Source organism: Mercenaria mercenaria, chromosome 10 (genome assembly GCF_021730395.1).
Source record: "Mercenaria mercenaria strain notata chromosome 10, MADL_Memer_1, whole genome shotgun sequence".
Taxonomy (NCBI): domain Eukaryota; kingdom Metazoa; phylum Mollusca; class Bivalvia; order Venerida; family Veneridae; genus Mercenaria; species Mercenaria mercenaria.
Window position 1 is genome coordinate 34687233 of NC_069370.1, and position 21016 is coordinate 34708248.

Consider the following 21016-nt stretch of genomic DNA (forward strand, 5'->3'; position numbering starts at 1 on the left):
GAATGGTAAGGGTTATATGACAAGTAATAAGGAATAATATACATTCATTGTGCAATCTCTGGAATTTAATGGCACGTTTTTTTCTAACAAAAAATACAGACATTTTATTGAACTGTGCATATATATTAAAATGATATGTTTAAATTTACATTTCAAAAATTATAAGCTGCAGAAATCGTTCTTTTCTTTTCATACACTTTAGTTTTCTCTCATTTGCTTTTTTTAATTTCCGTTGTCTTTCAGTGACGCAGAAATGTCTGGTGCTGAAATGATGATATTCAAGCAAGTATTATGCTTATCATATTTATGAAAAGTATTTCAATGAAAAAAAAAACTATCCATGCGTCATAAGTAATTTGTCGTGCGTAGGAATACATAAGAAGACTAAGCGGATGTTGTTTTTTTTCAAGACTGATACTTGTGGATGCACATTCGTGGACAGGTGTAAACAGGCTAGCCAGATTTTTTATATACTGTAACGGCAGTCGATGTGAGAACTATTTTGTCACGCGTAAGTAAAGAGAATTGTCCGGGAAAGTCATATAAATGTGTTTTATGACTAATCTTGTCACGTCAGTTTCCCTCATACTGAAGTCTTTCTTGGTATAACAAATATTGTGTCGCGCGTAAGGAAGATCAGGGGGTGATTTTTTATGAAAAAAAAAAAATCATTTGTCTTGATAATGACCGTTTTTTTTGCCGTTCAGAAACCGGCTCGGCTAATTTCGAACGTACTATAACACCACAACTGATAACGCAAGTCAAGGATCGATTTATAGATATCAGCAGCTATTAAATCTAGCGAAGAGCTATTGCCCTTATCAGGAACGCACCATTTTAATCAGTAAGGGGGAAATTTAAATAAAATATTTTTGTCAGGTTAAATTGCGTGTGTGTTTTTTGCTTTGTTTTGATATCGAGATATAAATTCGCATTGATACGTGATTTTGGGAAGAAATAGAAATATTTTATTTGACATTACGTAATTTTGTTCATCATATTTCCTGTGTTAATGAAATAACTTCCGTAATTCAAACCCCTAGGTATTTTTTTGGAACACGCAAATACTGTACGTTGAACCCGTGATACTTTGAAGGACCTCAAATAAGTCATAAAATTGACAAAATCTTGCATTGTGCAATACGAGATAATAAATGGCTAACTCACAAAAAAGGGTGTGGTACCGGAATATGCAGTTGATTTAATTAGTTATACTTTATAGCGATAAGACATCACACATTGTTTACACAAGCGGATTTATGCATGATATTAAAGGTAAACAATAGATCGGACGGAAATTAATTAAGGAAAACGTATGAACACCGAAAGAATTTACTGAAACCTACCATAACTCGGGTATAATTTGTCAATTAAACGTTATAACTGTGCCGCTACTATAAAAACAGATACTTTTATTTTTGAGCTTGTGCTTATAAAACTAATCACATTAATAGTTTGCAAGGAACTCCGGTAAAATGAAAGGAAGAAATATTGTTTCCCTAGTGTATATGGTGTTGATATATTTAGTCATTAGTGTAAGTGTCACGCATGGAACTACAACTCATTCTTCGACTGCTTCAAGTGGGACATCAAAAGCCAACAATGAATCATCTGCAACCGATGCGACAGAACCAAAATCAACAACAGAAGCATCAGCATCTTCGTCAATAATAGCGTCATCATCAACAACACCAACAGTAACAACAACGCTTACTAATAAAAATAATTCTTCTACAACTACTAATACTACAACTCCAAACCAAACAACAACAACAATAACTAAACCTCCTACTTCAACTTCGGCGCTAACAACTACATCGTCAACACCAGCTACAACAAATGCACCTCCGACTACAGAAGCAAGTACTGCTGTGTCAGACAATACTACATCAAATTCGACATCATCACCTCCACCAACAGTGTCAGGAACAAGTTTGAAAACAATCACAACAACAACTACAACAATTAACCAAAGTACATCCACAGAAGGTAGTATGACATCGGTTCTTAGAAAATAGTTCTAATTGTTATACTTCAAGTAAAACGCTCAATTAAAAATGCTCATTAACCAACAGGGATTTATTCTGAAAATTACTCTTGTGTATAAATTTCGTGACCCCAAACACCTTACTGATAAATGTTCCAGTGATTTGAATAGACGCTTATAAATACTAAAAACATGAATCTCGCCAAAACCCTTTCCCCCCAACACCACACTCTTTTGTCTACCCCTTACCCCAACCCAAAACCCTCCCCCATCACCCACTTTTTGTATTTTGCATATAATTAAGAAGTACTTGCTGTTGGACTTTTGAAGCAACCCGTCTACAATATTTTCCCGTTACAGTTTCGTTTTGTTGCGGGCCGACTTTGGGATACATGGCTCTATGGCTGTGTTTTGGATGCTCTGTGCTTCCGGGAAGTCGACCCTTACCTTTTATATTTCATAAGGACTTAAACAGATTTGATAAACTTTTTTTAGGTTGACAATATTCGTCATATATCCGTTACTGGCCTGTATTATTCACATATTAACACTACCGTAAGTATTATGCAAGTATTTTATAAAAAAAGATCATAAAATATCTTATCTGTTTATATGCAGTAATAAAATATTGATGTCATTGAAACTTTGCAAAGTGGAACGTTTTAGACTGTCTAGTGAAATAGTTATCTATGTAAGTCATTATCATGATCTGCTGACTGAAACAGAACATACTTACGTTTTTGATACCTGTCTGGTACTTATAAAGGGCAAAATCCTTACTGACTACAAATAATTAGATGACTCAAGATATGCTACCATGCCGGTAACATTTATACAAATGTATACTGATCAAAACAGCTAACCCGCCATTTGCTATTTTACTAATATCTTAAGAAGTTCTTGAAATTTAGCATATGTTGACGATAAGATTTAAAGAATTCAAGAAAATAAATCAATGATGTTAAATTTACCTATATTACTACGTCTTTAGCCCATTTTTGAAAAAGTGGCTTAAATGTACACTTAACAAGACTTTTAACGCCCACTTGATATATTTGACAATATCTACCATATTTCTAATGGTACATTTTTAAAAAAAAAATTGTTCACACATTTAGAAAAAATATAATAAATGATATATGTAAATGTCCAACAATGTCGAACGATGCTCTGGTATCGTTTAATTTCTTCTACTGACTCAACCCAATTTTAAAAAGTCACACAAAAACACATAAATATCTAGAATTTAACGCGCGAATTTCGTTGTAAGGCAGAAAAATCATGACAAAAAATAAATGTCTTCCTTATCTTGTCACATCCAGGAAACAAATTTAAGTTGGTTTGATATTTAACTATATATGAGCCGCACCATGGGAAAACCAACATAGTGCATTTGCGACCAGCATGGATCCAGACCAGCCTGCGCATCTGCGCAGTCTGTTCAGGATCCATACTGTTCGCTAACAGTTTCTCTAATTGCAATAGGCTTTGAACGCGAACAGCATTGGTCCTGACCAGACTACGCAGATGCGCAGGCTTGTCTGGATCCATGCTGGTCGCAAAGGCACTATGTTGGTTTTCTCATGGCGCGGCTCATATATCAGTGAAAAGTTAGCATATCTACACTACTGTACCCTGATAAATGATGTATGTGCATTTTTGTGACTTTTCAAAAATAGGTCATGAAATAAATGAAATGATGTCTTTGCAATACTCGATTTTGCTGATATCTCACATGTTATCAACAACGTATTAGCTAAATGTGTAAGAAATCTAATAACTGTACTTTCAGAATTAGAAAGATGGTGCACAAATATCTGGTGGAGAGGGGGTTGGGGAGGGGCGTTAGAAGTTTGAATTGAATAAGTATATATAACTCAAAAACTAGCGTTAAACTATATGAGGGAAGAAAATGCAATAAAAAGGATAAATACGTCGTTGTCGTGCACTAACGAAAAAGAACATTTGATATTCGTGTGAAAAGATCAAAAGTCTGCACTTGTTTATTCTGCGTTAGTGTAATCATTCGTTTTCTAAAAAGGCTTCTTTTATGCGTATTTCATTTTTAAATTTTAAAGAATGGGAAGTGTAGAAATATCCTTGCGAAATGCCATATTTTTGAAATTTAGATAGGTAATTTACAACATGTCGATATATATCAGTTTCATAAATTTCAAAGTACTGCTTTAAGTAATTTTTAAGATAATGGTTAAATAGCAAATGGAGGGCAAGCTGTTTTGTTCAGTATGGTTGGCAAGCAGCTGATTAAACTGAGGTTTGTGAATTTGAGCGTACATGTCAAATAAAAGGACTTCGGACACTATCATATGCTTCTAGCCTACATTTTGAATGCAAAATTCTCCATAAGTATTTAAACAATACCCAAATCGTTCCGAGTCAATGATAAACCAATGTGTTAGTTAACTTATTACAGCAAAAAACTGTTTTTTATCTGTTCCTATCAAGATGTTTTTCTTATTTTATCTTAGCCAGGATATATTTTTTTGAAAAAATAAAATGTTAAATTTCCGTAAAAATATAATGTCATCACTTTACGGAAGTTTTACTTATATGAATTCCAGTCGAAAAAAGTGACAAATCTGTTTATTTTAGGAAAAAATAACATTTTAAAATTAAAATCCTAAAAATAAATAAAAAGCGAGCGATATTTTTGCAAACAACCTGTACTTGATTTATCTATACACTGTTCGTAATGTAAAGTTATTGATGCATTACATGTATGAATAGATATACATGTAAGTGACCAGTCAGTTTTATTACAGTGGTTCAGGTAGTTATTTAAATACATGTACATGTCTGTATAGCTGTGTTATAAGTGAAGGCAGGTATTTGTGTGCTGTATAACATTAATACTACGAAAAGGCAGTCATCTTATCAAGCCTTAGGGTTGGTTCTTGCTTGGAATAAGTACCAGTGGCACAGATAATATTTTAGCCGCGCCATGAGAAAACCAACATAGTGCAATTGCGACCAGCATGGATCCAGACCAGCCTGTGCATCTGTGCAGTCTAGTCACGGATCTATGCTGTCCGCTAACGGTTTCTCTAATTCCAATAGGCTTTGAAACCGAAAAGCATGGATCCTGACCAGAGTGCGCAGATGCGCAGGCTGGTCTGGATCCATGCTGATCGCAAAACACTATGTTGGTTTTCTCATGGCACTGCTCATTTGGCTTAAACATTTAATAAAAATGTATCCGAAATGACAGTTCTTTGTGGGGATTGCCTAAGGAAGCTGTATTGGAAAAAGTTAAATCGGGATAAGTCTGACAACAGCCCATTTAAAGATAATGTTGTCTAATCAGGGCAGAAGTTGTGAGCAAAACACATTCGAAATGTATCATTTGTAGGGCTAAAGTAGAAGCAGGTCGATGCATAAAAATTCCACCTGAAACTCGACTGTTCTGGACCTATGCATCACAGGCATATCAATAACAAGCGTTATTTCTGTTTGATGGACTATAGTCAGGATCAGATTATCTGTTGTGCACATATTGACTCTTTTTTGTGGTGTTTAGTCCGTCGCAAAGAACAATACTCAATTCAGTTTTCACAGAAGGAAGAACATGAAGTAATGAATCCGTGTGACATTTAGTTCGTGTCTAAAGGAAATAAATATAAACGCACAGAAGAAGATGAAAAAAAAATAAGAAATGAAAAATATATAAAAATACAAAAAATAATAAAAACAAAATGGAAAACAAATAATATCCTCACCGCAAATGGCTGGCGTGCGCGTCGCGAGGAGGGCATGCAGACGATTAGCTGGTGCGTTGCTAGTGTTTTACAGCACACATTTGCCAATCTACTGCAACAAACAACCAGGATAAGCCAATGAAAATTTAACCCAACGAATAATATTCACAGTAGTTGCTTCTCTCACTACTATACATGTATAAAATGCCTATGTGTACCCTTTCAAACATTTACATAGTATTTGAGTTACAAACAGATGTAAAAATATGTGACAATCTAATTATTAAACATGAATGTAAAAAGTATTGGTTACTTTACATCTAGGAACACCCTGTAGTTATATTTTTTGTTTAAAAGTACTGTTCTACCCCTTGCATCAAAACAATAGTCACGGAAAATGTGTATAATTAATATCTTCATGTGCTGGCCAAATATGGTTTTGATGCACGGGTGGGAACAATGTTGTATAAAGCAAAATAGCTTTTATATGTATAATAACAGGGTACGTAATTCTATTTAGAGCAAAGATCACCGTTTTTTGAAACAAATATTGAAAATTTGACTTTAAGAAATAATCTCAAATATGTATTTTGATGGTGTATGTAATTAAATACTTATTTCTTAGTGGTTTATTTTTCACTCTTGGAGTAGGCAAATTCATATAGAAAGTGTCCGAAGTCCTTTATTGAAAATTTCTTTCTGGTCATAAACATGTTGAAAAAACGTTACAATGTTAAGACATTAGCAGTTCTTTTAGTGGATTATGAAAATATTCATGTAAGCACGAGTGAAGAACTTTACTTTCATGTTACTGTGTAATGAGATCTTTGTAATTAATTAATTTACTAGGTATCCTTCGGGAAAACACATGCTCGCACGCACGCTTGCACCCCCTCCCCTCCCCCCCCACCCCCACCAACCCCTACACACTCTTTTTTTCGTATATTTTTTATTACAGTAGGAAAATTCAATTTCTAGACAGAAAAAACAAAACAAACGCCAAACAAAAAAAAAAGAAAACAATAAGAAACAAGTAATTTTTGTTTTTACTAAGGAAACAAATACTTCTTCAGATAGTACAAGCACAGCTTCAACAAATCAAACCGCACCAACAACAACGATGCCTCCAGCAACTAGTAGCACTACAACTTCTGAGAAAAGTACAACAAACACAACACCAGGTAATCCGCTTACATCCTCAATACCCGTTACCATGAATTTATCCACATCTGCTTCAACAACAAATGGCACATCTGACTTAAATGCTACCACATCTTTGCCCTCGTCTACCACCAGCACAGCTCCCAGTTCCACCACAATAACACCAGAAAGCACACCAACTGCGGGAGGAGCGAGCACACAGCCAACCCAGCAAACAACACCAGGTATAATAGACTTAGTTTCAAAGCTTAACAGTTGATGATTATTTCTTACGATAAATAAAAGCAACTTTAATGCCATATTTTGTCAACGAGCACATCCCATCCTTATTATACATTTTTATTGTTAACATGGAGAACGAGTATTTCTAAAATATTTTATTAAAAGCAAAATAATTTGCAAAACACCAAAATTCTTTTGGGCAAATCGAAAACTCATTCGTCATAATGAGATGAAGTGGTTTTTCTCCCGTATTTTGGCTCAAAGTTTATTGAATCCTCCCGTTTAAGAACACACAGTCACCTTGTAGCATATCTTTTGAAAACAATAAGTGATACTGCAGATTGTAAATAAACATGTATGTTTTGTCGTAAAATGACATTTTTTGTGTATCTTTTATTTTTGTCACATTTTGAAAACATGCTAGTTTCCAGTCATAATCTTATGTGTGTGAAGAAGAGTTGATACTCTTGTATCAACAGTCTACTACGGTCTTTGAAGCGTTCTGTTGGAGTATTATAATTGGTTTGTTTTTCATTGTTGTATCTCTGCCAAATATCGACTAATTTCAGTGACGTTTGGACACATATGATTGATGCTCATAACAAAGCATAACAATGGGAATTAAATATAATTATGAGGATACGTTAGAACCTAAGTAAAATCTCGACGATAACATGTTACAACATCTCATCGACAGCAGCGTAGCAACATATGCTCCCTTCGTTCAATTATTATGTGTATTTTTAAAAGAATTGGCTGTTACTCTATCGAATCGTAAAATGTGAATTAAAATAGGGTAACATAAGGCTCAAAAGTAATTAACATATTTTGAAAATTAAGTAAAACAATATTTTCACATGTGGATTTTTCAGAATACCGTATACATGTACTTTGAATGTTATTGACGTACATCAGCAGAAAACCTTTAGTCAAAAGTGCTTTTAATTATCAGAATAAGTTTGCAATGTATGTAGTTATCATTCCCTAGATGTTTAATCTATAAGTTCTTTATTGACAAATAATATAGAGTTTCAGTCAGACGTTTAGAATTTGGAACTTTTTAATACGAGATTTACCAGTAATGAGTCATATAAGTAATTGTCATATGCAAAGAATTTTAGATAAATTATTTGCTTATACTTTTAAGACCCTTGTGAATCCTTCCCATGTGGCAATGGAACATGCAGTGTTTCAAACGGAAGTGCAGCTTGTCTTTGCAAACCTGGATACACCGGACTTAACTGTGATACTAGTACGTATAATTTTGTCATTAACATATTCATTTAAGCTTTCTTTGGGTAGTTTATATAGAGCATATAATGAGTTTTAAGTATTTCGAGTTGAATTTATGATAAAAATGTACCAATTCCTATTTAGCGTCGAAGCTAGTTATTTTACTGTCTAAAATCACTTTACTGTTAAATATTACCCCAAATCGTATTTGGAGGACAAATGTTTCTGATAATAAAATGTGTGTTTTCAATGAATGTGTCATTATCTAATCTACTTTGCTTTGAACATTAATAAATCTGCAAAAGTTAACACCAGCTGCTGGCCAAGTTTATATAACCAGTAGCTTACTGTAAATACTCTTCTGCAATTATTTCTTATATAGATATGTAGCATTGTGTATTCTTCGCTTACGCCTTTTTGTACCCCACTTATTTAATTTGTAAGGCGTAATGTACATTTTTTTTTCTTATCTATTGCTGTACATTTGCATTTTTTCTGTTCGTCTACATTGTCATGCATGTCCAAACATATGCAGTTGTTTTATGATAATATATTGTATATAGATATAAATGAATGTGATAGCAATCCTTGTAAGAATGGCGCCACGTGCGTAGATGGTATCAACAACTACACGTGCACGTGTCCAGCAGGCTTTGAAGGCAGGAATTGTAATCAAAGTACGTGGTTTCAATCTTTCATACGCTGTTATGGACTTTTTAAAATCAAAATAGGATATCATAACATTGTTAGTTGATATTGTTTTAGGCATTTAAAGATAGTACATCCTTCCACTTTGTGTCTAAATATCGATAGATTAGGTGTGTTTAACATATGAATCAAGAGTAAAATCAGTGTTCGCAAAAGGGTGTTCGCAGAAGATTTTTATTTGACTTTTTTCTTAATTTTAGATCCGAATAAATGTATTTTATTCATTATTTATTTAATCGCATCAGCTGCACGTTGATTTTTAAAATTCTTATCAATTTGTGAAAACATTTGGCTAGATCTATCCGTAATTAATTCTGTATTTGTACTGGTACCCATCAGATGCTTCATATTTTTCGTATCAATGCGTTGGTCACATTTATCAAAAACTGTACTTGATTTTCTTTTTAATCTAGTACTTTTGGTATGAACGATTTGTTTAACCCTTGACCCTTAAAAGAAAAAGGGAAATGCTTATCGAAGTTGTGAAAACACAAATGATTAAAATATAACTAAACTGTGCTTTTACTAATTTTTACTTTTGGAATCACGAAAGTCATATTGATGATACTAATATTGGCATTGGATCTTTTCAGTAAAAACGAATTCTTTTTAAAACATGAACAAATATAGTGGAAATGTTCAATGTTGGTAGTTGCATAATGAAACGCTAAATTGATAATTCAGACATAGATGACTGCACACCCAATCCATGTCTATATGGCGGGAATTGTACAGATGGTGTGAACACCTATACATGTCATTGTGCTGCAGGCTACGATGGTAGAAATTGTTCCAACAGTAAGTCAGGAAGTTTTGAATGAAATTTCATACATACATTTGCAAAAATACAACTTCCTTAAATAACGATTACGTCCCTTTTTCTATCATGACAAGTAGAAATCGAATTAATTCTAAGGTAGTTTGCTTAAATTGTGTTACTGCTTGCTTTTACGTGTTGTTCTTTCGCCATTAAAGTACAAGAACATGTCAGACACACAGGAACATGTTGTTCAACATTGCATCTCTGATTTTTCTAGTGGCATGGCTTTATGTCTCCTAACCTCCCCATTTTATTTACATTATTTACATTTATTTGTTTTTAAGTAGCAGGTTTCAACATTTAGACGAATAACCCTAAAGCATTATCTTGGAATTCTTTTAGAAATTCTACTTCTCAAATTAATCTGGTCTTGGAAAACAAGCACATTAAAGAAAATTATGAACAAATGTGATAAATTGTAATTCAGACATAGATGACTGCAAACCCAATCCATGTCAAAATGGCGGGAATTGTACAGATGGTGTCAACACCTTTACATGTCAATGTGCTGCAGGCTACGATGGTCGAAATTGTTCCAATAGTAAGTCAGGAAGTTTTGAATGAAATTTCATACATACATTTGCAAAAATACAACTTCCTTAAATAACGATTACGTCCCTTTTTTCTATCATGTCAAGTAGAAATCGAATTAATTCTAAGGTAGTTTGCTTAAATTGTGTTACTGCTTGCTTTTACGTGTTGTTCTTTCGCCATTAAAGTACAAGAACATGTCAGACACTTACCTCTCTAGATACAGGAACATGTTGTTCAACATTGCATCTCTGATTTTTCTAGTGGCATGGCTTTATGTCTCCTAACCTCCCCATTTTATTTACTGTTTACATTTATTTGTAATAAAGTAGCAGGTTTCAACATTTAGACGAATAACTCTAAAGCATTATTTTGGGATCGTCTTAATTATTTTAGAAATATTCTTCTTTAATTAATCTTGTCTTGGAAACAAGCACATTAAAGAAAATTTGATAAATTGTAATTCAGACATAGATGATTGCAAACTCAATCCATGTCAAAATGGGAATTGTATTGATGGTGTCAACAACTATACATGTCATTGTGCTGCAGGCTACGATGGTCGAAATTGCCGTGCCATGAGAAAACCAACATAATGGGTTTACGACCCATCCGCGCAGTCTGGTCAGGATCCATGCTGTTCGCTAACAGTTTCTCCAATTCCAGTAGGCTTTTAAAGCGAACAGCATGGATCCTGACCAGACTGCGCGGATGCGCAGGCTGGTCTGGATCCATGCTGGTCGCAAACCCACTATGTTGGTTTTCTCATGGTGCGGCTCAAATATTTATGTTTCATATCTGTAGAACGTTTGCTAGTTAAAGATTTATTTATTTATTTATTTGGGGTTTACGGCGTACCAACACAGTATAGGTTATATGGCGCCAAACAGGACTACAAATTTTGGTTTCACATCTCATTTACATCGAAATAAAAACATGAGGTATGGAATCAAAATTTGCATACCTGCTGGAATCACAGAGTTACTGCAAAACCAAGTTTTAAGACCCTATAAGTCGCCTTTTACGATGATACAAGGGTAAGGCAGTGGTTCCAATTCTTTTTTATACATAGATCGTCCCAGAACCACATGGGGCTGCTAGTGAAAGATAGATGATTATTTAGAAAGACTGTACATATACGTCTTGAGTTTATGTGAAACAATTCATTTCAGAATGATGTCATATTTGGTTCATTTTTGTAATATACATCATATACATCATATATGTTGCATATTGTCTCCATTGAAAGTCCGTTTATAAGACGGTTCTTGTCCACCAATATATTCGTTAAAAACAACAGCACATCTAATGTAAAAGTATAGTTTATATAATGTTTTCTGCTGATAAGATATAACTTAAAACTTCAAATATTTAAAAAAAACATTAACAGGAATCTAAAGAATAATTATCTCTGTTCAAATTTTGATGGTTAAAAACGGCAATCAATATTTAATATTTATCAGTCTCATGGTGTAGCCTCGTCTTCAATTCATTTTAAATGGCCAATATTAGTTTGAATGGTTATTAGGCAATTTTTCTATACTACATTTACCATATTACTAGCTTTAAATTTATACAATGCATATTTAAATTTAGAGCGGAATTTAAATTTCAGATATAAACGAATGCCAGAGTAACCCGTGCCAGAATGGAGGAACTTGTAAGGATGGTGTTAATATGTATACGTGCTCGTGTGCTGCAGGCTTTAATGGTACAAACTGTGGTAATAGTAAGTACATGTAATATCATTATTCTTTGATGCTCTGGGTTTACATGAACACCACTGTAAACAACAACAGACTGTCGTATTTAAGCAGTTATTTCGAGCATTTACTTATGAAGTATCAGTATCTAGTATTACTTACTGCTACTTCACTCCAGTTTATAAAAAATGTTTGTTTAAGCTAATCAATTTCAGTACCATGTCTGCATAAATTCACAAAAGTTTCCTGTCAATATTTTTTGTAACTATTTCATTTTAAGATATATTCGCTTATATTTTAGCTCACCTGTCACATAGTGACAAGGTGAGCTTTTGCGATCACCCTTCGTCCGTCGTCAGTCCGTGCGTTCGTGCGTGCGTGCGTGCGTGCGTCAACAATTTCTTGTCTGCACGATAGTGGTTTCATTTATGATTTTATTTTAACCAAACTTGCACACAACTTGTATCACCATAAGGTCACGGTTCCTTTCTTGAACTGGCCAGATCCCATTATGGGTTCCAGAGTTATGGCCCCTGAAAGGGCCAACATTAGCTATTTTGACCTTGTCTGCACAATAGCAGCTTTATTTATGATTTGATTTTTACCAAACTGGCACACAACTTGTATCACCATAAGATCTTGGTTCTTTTCTTGAACTGGCCAGATTCCATTATGGGTTCCAGAGTTATTACTCCTGAAAAGGCCAGAATTAGCTATTTTGACATTGTCTGCACAATAGCAGCTTCATTTATGATTTTATTTTAACCAAACTTGCACACAACTTGTATCACCATAAGATCTTGGTTCCTTTCTTGAACTGGCGAGATTCCATTATGGGTTCCAGAGTGATGGCCCCTGAAAAGGCCAGAATTACTAGTAGCTATTTTGACCTTATCTGCACAATAGAAGCTTCATTTATGATTTGGATTTAATTTAATCAAACGTGCACAAAACTTGTGTCACCATAAGATCTCGGTTTCTTTCTTGAACCGGCCAGATCCCATAATGGGTTCCAGAGTTATGGCCCCTGAAAGGGCCAAAATTTGCTATTTTGACCTTGTCTGCACAATAGCAGCTTCATTTATGATTTGATTTTAACCAAAGTTGCACACAACTTGTATCACCACAAGATCTTGCTTCCTTTCTTCAACTGGCCAGATTCCATCATGGGTTCCAGAGTTATGGCCCCTTAAAGGTCCAAAATTGGCTATTTTGGCTTTTGCAGCCATATAGATACTTCATTTATGGTTTTATTTGATACAAACTTCCAAAATATCTTCAACAACAATAAATCTTGGATTCTATGACAAATCAGATCCAATCGTAGGTTCCAGAGTTATTTTATATCTGATTACCTCCCCTGATTGTAATCAAAATGGATTTATATCAGTAAGTACTTATAGGACTTATTTGAAATTTCATTATTAGTCCCCTACTGGTTGAAAACCAGTTTCGGGGACTATAGGAATGCGCTTTTCCGTCATTCCGTCCGTCCGTCTGTCCGTCCGTCCGTCTGTCCGTCCGTCCGTCCGTCCGCAATTTCGTGTCCGGTCCATAACTCTGTCATCCATGAAGGGATTTTAATATTACTTGGCACAAATGTTCCCCATGATGAGACGACGTGTCATGCGCAAAACCCGGACCCCTAGCTCAAAGGTCAAGGTCACAATTGGAGGTCAAAGGTCAACAGGGCTTTTTTCCTGTCCGGTCCATAACTCTCCCATCCATGAAGGGATTTTAATATTACTTGGCATAAATGTTCCCCATGATGAGACGACGTGTCATGCGCAAAACCCGGACCCCTAGCTCAAAGGTCAAGGTCACAGTTGGAGGTCAAAGGTCAACAGGGCTTTTTTCCTGTCCGGTCCATAACTCTCCCATCCATGAAGGGATTTTAATATTACTTGGCACAAATGTACCTCATAATAAGACGATGTGTCATGCACAACTTTCAAACCCCTAGCTCAAAGGTCAAGGTCACACTTAGCAGTCAAATGTTAACATAGCATGAACAGGGTCTGTTTCGTGTCCGGTCCATAACTCTGACATTCATTAAGGAATTTTAATATCACTTAGCACAAGTGTTCCCCATGATGAGACGACGTGTTGTGCGCAAATCCCAGACCCCTAGCTCAAAGGTCAAGGTCACAATTGGGGGTCAAAGGTCAATAAGGTTTTTTCCCTGTCCGATCCAGAACTCTGTCATCCATCAAGGGATTACAATATTACTTGGCATAAATGTTTCCCATGATGAGACGACGTGTCATGCGCAACACCCAGTACCCTAGCTTAAAGGTCAAGGTCACACTTTGAAATCAAAGGTCAAGAGGATTTTTTTCCTGTCCGGTCTATAACTTTGTCATGCAAAGCAGGATTTAGATATCAGTTGGCACAAATATTCCCCTGGATGAGACAACATGTCATGCGCAAGAACCAGGTCCCTAGGTCTAAGGTCAAGGTCATATTTAGAGGTCAAAGGTCAAATTCAAGAATGACTTTGTACGGAACATTTCTTCTTCATGCATGGAGGGATTTTGATGTAACTTGGACCAAACGTTCACCATCATGAGGCACCCTTGTTTTTAGAATTACGTCCCTTTGTTGTTACTATAAATAGATTTTATTGTAACTTTTTTATTACTGGCGGTAGAGAAAAATCGTGACCACTTTTCTGTGGTACAGCATGCATGTTACATCCAATTTTTAGGTGTATTTTGACCTATCTCTACCTGGTAAAGAGTTTCTTGTGGACTTATATTATATAGATTTTTTTTTTTTTTTTTTTTTTTTTTTTCAAAGATTAATTTCCGTTTGTTGTTACTATAAATAACTTACATGATAACATTTTTATAATCAGCCAAAAAAATTCAATATGAAAACAACTATAGGTTTTTATATATATAAATTTTAATCCAAGTGTTTTGTTATAACATATTGTATATATAGTACAATATTGTTTATACATCATTGACAGATATCAGTTCATTATGTTATACTGCAGTAGAGAAAATTAGGTGCCCTCCAGTAGGGGACTTTGTATTGCATGGCAATACTTCATTCACTTGTTGTTATTAGTTGGACTGAGACAATCAGGGTAGATAACTATGAACTGATTTTATGTCAAATTACCTCCCTTTATTTCAAATTAAAATGGGTATATCTCCATAACTAATGAAGATACTGATCTGAAATTTCATTTATGTCAACAGATTTATTTGGCAGATCTTTCTTTTGTTCACTTACAATTTTTTTTAATTACTTCCCTTTTACGTTACTATAAATAGCTTATTTTTAGTAACTTTTTTATTATTGGCCGTAGGGAAAAACCGAGACCACTTTTCTGTGGTACAACATGGATGGTACCTCCAATTTTTAGGTGTATTTTGACATATCTATACCTTGTAAGAATTTTTTTTTCTTTTTGGTTAAATTTCTTCGCTTTGTTGTTCCTGTCCTTTGGACTAAGATAATTTTTTTGAGGACCTTCTTGTCCTCAAGTGCAATGATAACAGGTGAGCGATATAGGGCCATCATGGCCCTCTTGTTGATACTTCTTGTTTTGATAAACATATATTGACGATTGTATTGGTGTTGTCTGCAATCACCTTGGCATTTGTGAAGGCGGCATCAGTCTGATGTTTTTCAATCTCGTGCTGTCGCTGTGTCTATAGTTCACTTTAAATAGAATGTTTATTGGACAATACTCTATTTATAATTTGTTTGACATATCACCGGAACCAAATATCTTATTAGGGCCTCCTTAGATTACTTTTTTGTATAAGAAAGTTTTCAAGGGAGACAATTCATTAACTACATAAGAAAATCGGTTTCTGGAGCTTTCTTTTTTCTCTCGACAATTCCATTGCAAGGCAGACGTCAAAATTATTTGAAAATCTTACATTATAGAACTTTTGAATACTGAATTAAATATGAAATACTCTCTAGTGACAACTTCTGCTTCTTGTTTGAATCCGAAGCACATGGCGGCTACATTTCGGTCAGCGCCATGCTATTATTTTTTATTTTTAACAATCTTACAATTATTCTACACTAACTTTACCATTACAGCATTTTTAAATTTAAACAATACGAGTACATATTTAAATCTAGTGGAATTTTGATTACAGATATAGACGAATGCCAGAGCAACCCGTGCCAGAATGGAGGAAATTGTACGGATGGTGACAATATGTATACGTGCACGTGTGTTACCGGCTTTAATGGTACAAACTGTGATCATGGTAAGTACATGTAATATCATTATTCTATGATGTATTTGTCCGCCGTTACATAACTGAAATACTGTTGAAAAAACGGCGTTAAACCCAAAACAAAACAAACAGAATCTTATGATGTATTTTGGTAGTGTAAACACCACATAAACAGTAGTAAGTTGTATTTAAGCAGTTATTTCGGGCATACTCTCTGCTGTATTTCAGTTCAATTTTAATTCGTTTATTCTCTCAGTTATCTGTTCCAGTATCTGGTATTACTTGCGACTACTTCTTTCCAATCTACAAAAGATACATTTTTTTTAAGATACATGTAATCAATCTCAATATCTTCTGAACCAATTCACAAACGTTTTCTTTCAATTTCTATAACCCTATTTGTTTGTATAAAAATTTATTTATAGTCTCTACCGGTAACACATATGGGCGACTCCTCTAGAAAACTGTTATTAATGATAGTTAGGTGATAGTGCAAGATACGGAAGATGATCCTATCCTAATGTTAGTATTTTCAGTTGGAGGAGCGGGGGATCAAACTCATGATCCCTGGTTTCGTAGTCCGGATAGTGTTACCACTGGACCACCCCATTCTATATAGCCCGAAAGGCAAATGGCTATTTCAGTTTAAGACATGTTCGCTTATATTAAAATTCTGTTTTGACGAACAGATATCGACGATTGTGTTGGTGTGGTCTGCAATAACGGCGGTACTTGTGAGGACGGTATCAATAGCTACACATGTAACTGTGCAGCGGAATGGGAAGGCACGCATTGTAAAATAGGTATTTTGAATAAAATGTTTTCATGTCTTGGTGTTTAATTTGGATTTCGTTTATGCTTACCAACATACGCATTAAACCATACACGTTGGCATGGTATCTGCACAGGATTGCATGCTTGCAGGCATGACCTCAGTATCCAGCAGTTCAGTTTATGGCACCACGATAACAGTGTTGACTATAGAACCTAAGCATTAACATCACTTGATAAGATGTCTAAATCTTACCTTTTACCCCTCAAACATAGGCATTTATTTAACAACTTTATGCACTTCGTGCGGTTTCTTGACCATAATGTCAAACATTTAGACACTGACCACTATATGTCACAGTTAAATATTTTAAATTCTTTTTTCTATGAGAGGCAGTGAAATTTATATTATAGATGTGGATGAATGTAGCAGAAAAACTCACAAGTGTGATAAGAATGCAAACTGCACGAACACAGAGGGCAGTTACAATTGTACATGCAAGTCTGGATTTACAGGCGACGGATTTAGTTGTCAAGGTAGTATACGTATTTTATCTTTCTCTTAGTAAAAACTTAAATTCAGCTATTAGTGTACACTTCAAGTTGAAACTTGGTATCTCGAATTCCAAGGAATCGAGTGTTTACTTCGAGATAACCGAAATTTAAGTTAAGATGATATTTTGTGCTCGTGTTTTCGGTACGGGAGTTGAAAATGTCTTCATGATAGTCGTAATTTTGAGATTAGATATCGAGTTTCAACCGTAATTGCTATAAAACATCAACAGTTACATTCAACTTTGTATACATATTCACAATCAAGGATACGACAGGACTGTTTTAGTCACCTACGTTTATATATAACATAAGGCAAATTGTATGGAGCAAATAATGAAGCAGTAAGACTCTGGTTTTGGTCAAATTTTCCTAATTTAGTTCTAAGAGAGATTCCAAGGTAGAAATAGCATTTTCATCTAAGCCAAACACATCAAATCTAATTGCTAATTAAGACAATTGCACAAAACTGAAGCAACTATTATGTATGTACTAGGGAAATAAACAGATGTTACTAAAAGGTAAGGGACACAATTTGTGTCTATTGGGAATGTGGAAAATGGCGAGTAAAATATGTTATCTCATTTTGATTGTTCAGAAGCAACATGCAGCACTAAAAAGTAAACTTACAACCGTATGCATTATTGATACCTGAATATAATTGATAGTATATATTTTATTCATTTTAGATATCAATGAATGTTCCAACACAACACTGTGTCAAAATGGAGCGACATGCTTTAATACACCGGGAAGTTTCGTATGTTATTGCACAGAGTACTGGACTGGGATTCAGTGTCAAACAGGTAAACGCCATAGAAATATTCTCTTCGAAGTTTAGCTTCCAGCTGCTGGAATTCACTGCAAACTCATTCATTTCTCAAACTATTTAGATCGCATTTTTATACGCCCGAAGGGACGTATTATGTTATGACGCTGGTGTCTGTCTGTCCGTCTGTCCGTCCGTCTGTCCGTTAGCAATTTTGTGTCCGCTCTGTAACTCTTGAACACCTTGAAGGATTGCAAGGAAAGTTTACACAAATGTTCACCACACCAAGACGACGTGCAGAGCGCATGTTCCGGATGTCTCGCTTCAAGGTCAAGGTCACACTTAGGAGTCAAAGGTCATATCATTTTGTTTCGTGTCCGCTCTGTAACTCTTGAACCCCTTGAAGGATTTCAAAGAAATTTGACACAAATGTTCACCACACCAAGACGACGTGCAGAGCGCATGTTCCGGATGACTTGCTTCAAGGTCAAGGTCACACTTAGGGGTCAAAAGTCATATCAGTTTGATTCGTGTCCGCTCTGTAACTCTTGAACTGCTGGAAGGATTTTAAAGAAACTTGGCAGAAATGTTCACCACATTATAACAATGTGCAGAGCGCATGTTCCGGATGACTCGCTTCAAGGTCAAGGTCACACTTAAGGGTCAAAGGTCATATATGACTTTGCTTTGTGTATATTGCTCTGCATTGCAGTGCTCTTGTTTTTATTTGGCAGGTCTCTTTTTTGTACTTACAATATTTTTTTTTAATTACTTCCCTTTTATGTTACTATAAATAGCTTATTTTGAAACTTTTTTATTATTGGCCGTAGGGAAAAACCGAGACTACTTTTCTGTGGTACAACATGGATGGTACCTCCAATTTTAAGGTGTATTTTTACATACCTGTACCTGATAAGGATTTTTTTGTAGACTTCGAATATTTTTTGTGGACTTAGATTTGTTTTTTGAAGTTTTCGTTTTGTTGTTCCAGTCCTTTGTGGCTACAACAGTCAAGTTCTTAAAATTTTGCTCCCATCCTATGATGTAAGCCTTCGGGCGTATATTGCCCCGCTTGGCGGCGCTCTTGTTTGTGCTAAAATAGTGATACTATTATAAGCCAATTGCTTTACTGGTAAAGTAAAAGAGACCAAGTAAAAGCATTCAAATACTAACGCATTTCTATACGTATGATAAAATAATTGTGATGCAAATCATATAACTGCCATATTCAAAATATTCTATATTTCTATGCATTTAAGGCGAATAGGTTAAAATATTTTAGTATGTTACACGATTTGCACTCTAATTTGACGTAAATATCTACTTCCTCACAAATATCTTTGACGTATTCCAACTCCTTTTGACACATTCGGATGTTTTATAATCTGTATGAATGACATATAAATCATATGTATTAACGTTATGCAAAATTCATGTACAAAAAACATGCTTGATAAATACGCATGAAAATTATACTTTTCTGCTAGAGACTTAGGTCACGTGATGGATTTTATTATGATAATAATAACTGTTTTATTCTATTAAACCAATGACCACTGCTAATATTTTTAGATATTGATGAATGCAATACATCAAAATGTGCTGATAACGCTTTTTGCAACAATACTAACGACGGTTATAATTGTATCTGTAACGAAGGCTATCGAGGAGATGGACACAAAAAATGTTTCCGTAAGTACAACTAATTTTATTCATTTGTATGAAAACTGTTGGAAAAAAGCTGTCTTAAGGCAATTCTCCATAGTCGAAGTAATTAAAGTCGTACTATACAAAAACTGCTATTTCTAAACTGACACACACATTTTTGTTGTTTCAGCTAATGCAATTTATTTGCGTATCTATTTTATGTCATTAAAGGGAAAACTTTGATACCCATGTCGTCTAATACATGGCATAGCGGAGATGACAACGTATTTGGTCCTGTGACACTTCCAGAGGTCATGTACTATTTTGGAAAACCCTACAATACTTTCTATGTAAGTTGTGTTTAAAAGACTTTTTTCCTTTCTTGATATCTGATACCAAATTTCTTACCTCAAATAAATTAATGCGTCTATTTAAGTAAAACTACTTGTTTCAACCTCATATTTAAGGCAGTTAAATAACAACTGAACCCTTTTCCCATTTGTGAGTGTTTCCAATCCACTTCTTATCATATATATATAATCTTAAATTTATTTTTGTCCAGGTGAGCATGAATGGCTATGTAACACTCGGACAGTATTTGGACCAAAGATACCCTCCAGAGGATACATCTGCTTGGAGCATTTATGACTTTCCAATCATTGCTCCTTTGTGGTCTGACATTGTTACAGAAGGACAGAACTCGGGAGTTAGTTTTGATGTGGCTAGAGATAGCACGACACTTGAACAGATAGGACATGCAATGAATACGCCTAGACCTAGGTTAACAGATAAAAATGACAAGTCTATGAACACTTTTAAGAAAAGTATATTTTTCAATGTTTTAAGTTGGGACCAAAGAGTTCATTTTTAAAAGAAATGAATAGGAGATCTCTGAATAGAGGGATAATATACATACATACTCTGCATTGAGAGCGACATATATATTAAAAAGCGAAGTTTGTTTAACATTTTTTGTCGTATTTAG

General features: G+C 34.8%; 1 protein-coding gene across 1 annotated transcript in view; it reads left to right on the forward strand.

Moving 5' to 3' along the window:
- The first annotated feature begins 774 nt into the window (after positions 1–774).
- The window catches only part of LOC123559410 (uncharacterized), a 45963-nt gene continuing 25721 nt past the window's right edge, over positions 775–21016 (forward strand). The window contains exons 1-14 of the mRNA XM_053516862.1: positions 775–1989; positions 6777–7088; positions 8234–8338; positions 8883–8996; positions 9712–9825; positions 10275–10388; positions 11994–12107; positions 16209–16322; positions 16982–17095; positions 17478–17600; positions 18305–18421; positions 19957–20076; positions 20263–20381; positions 20594–20811. Coding sequence (XP_053372837.1) covers positions 1476–1989; positions 6777–7088; positions 8234–8338; positions 8883–8996; positions 9712–9825; positions 10275–10388; positions 11994–12107; positions 16209–16322; positions 16982–17095; positions 17478–17600; positions 18305–18421; positions 19957–20076; positions 20263–20381; positions 20594–20811 — 2312 coding nt within the window. The 5' untranslated portion in view covers positions 775–1475. The remainder of the gene's footprint in view (positions 1990–6776; positions 7089–8233; positions 8339–8882; positions 8997–9711; positions 9826–10274; positions 10389–11993; positions 12108–16208; positions 16323–16981; positions 17096–17477; positions 17601–18304; positions 18422–19956; positions 20077–20262; positions 20382–20593; positions 20812–21016) is intronic.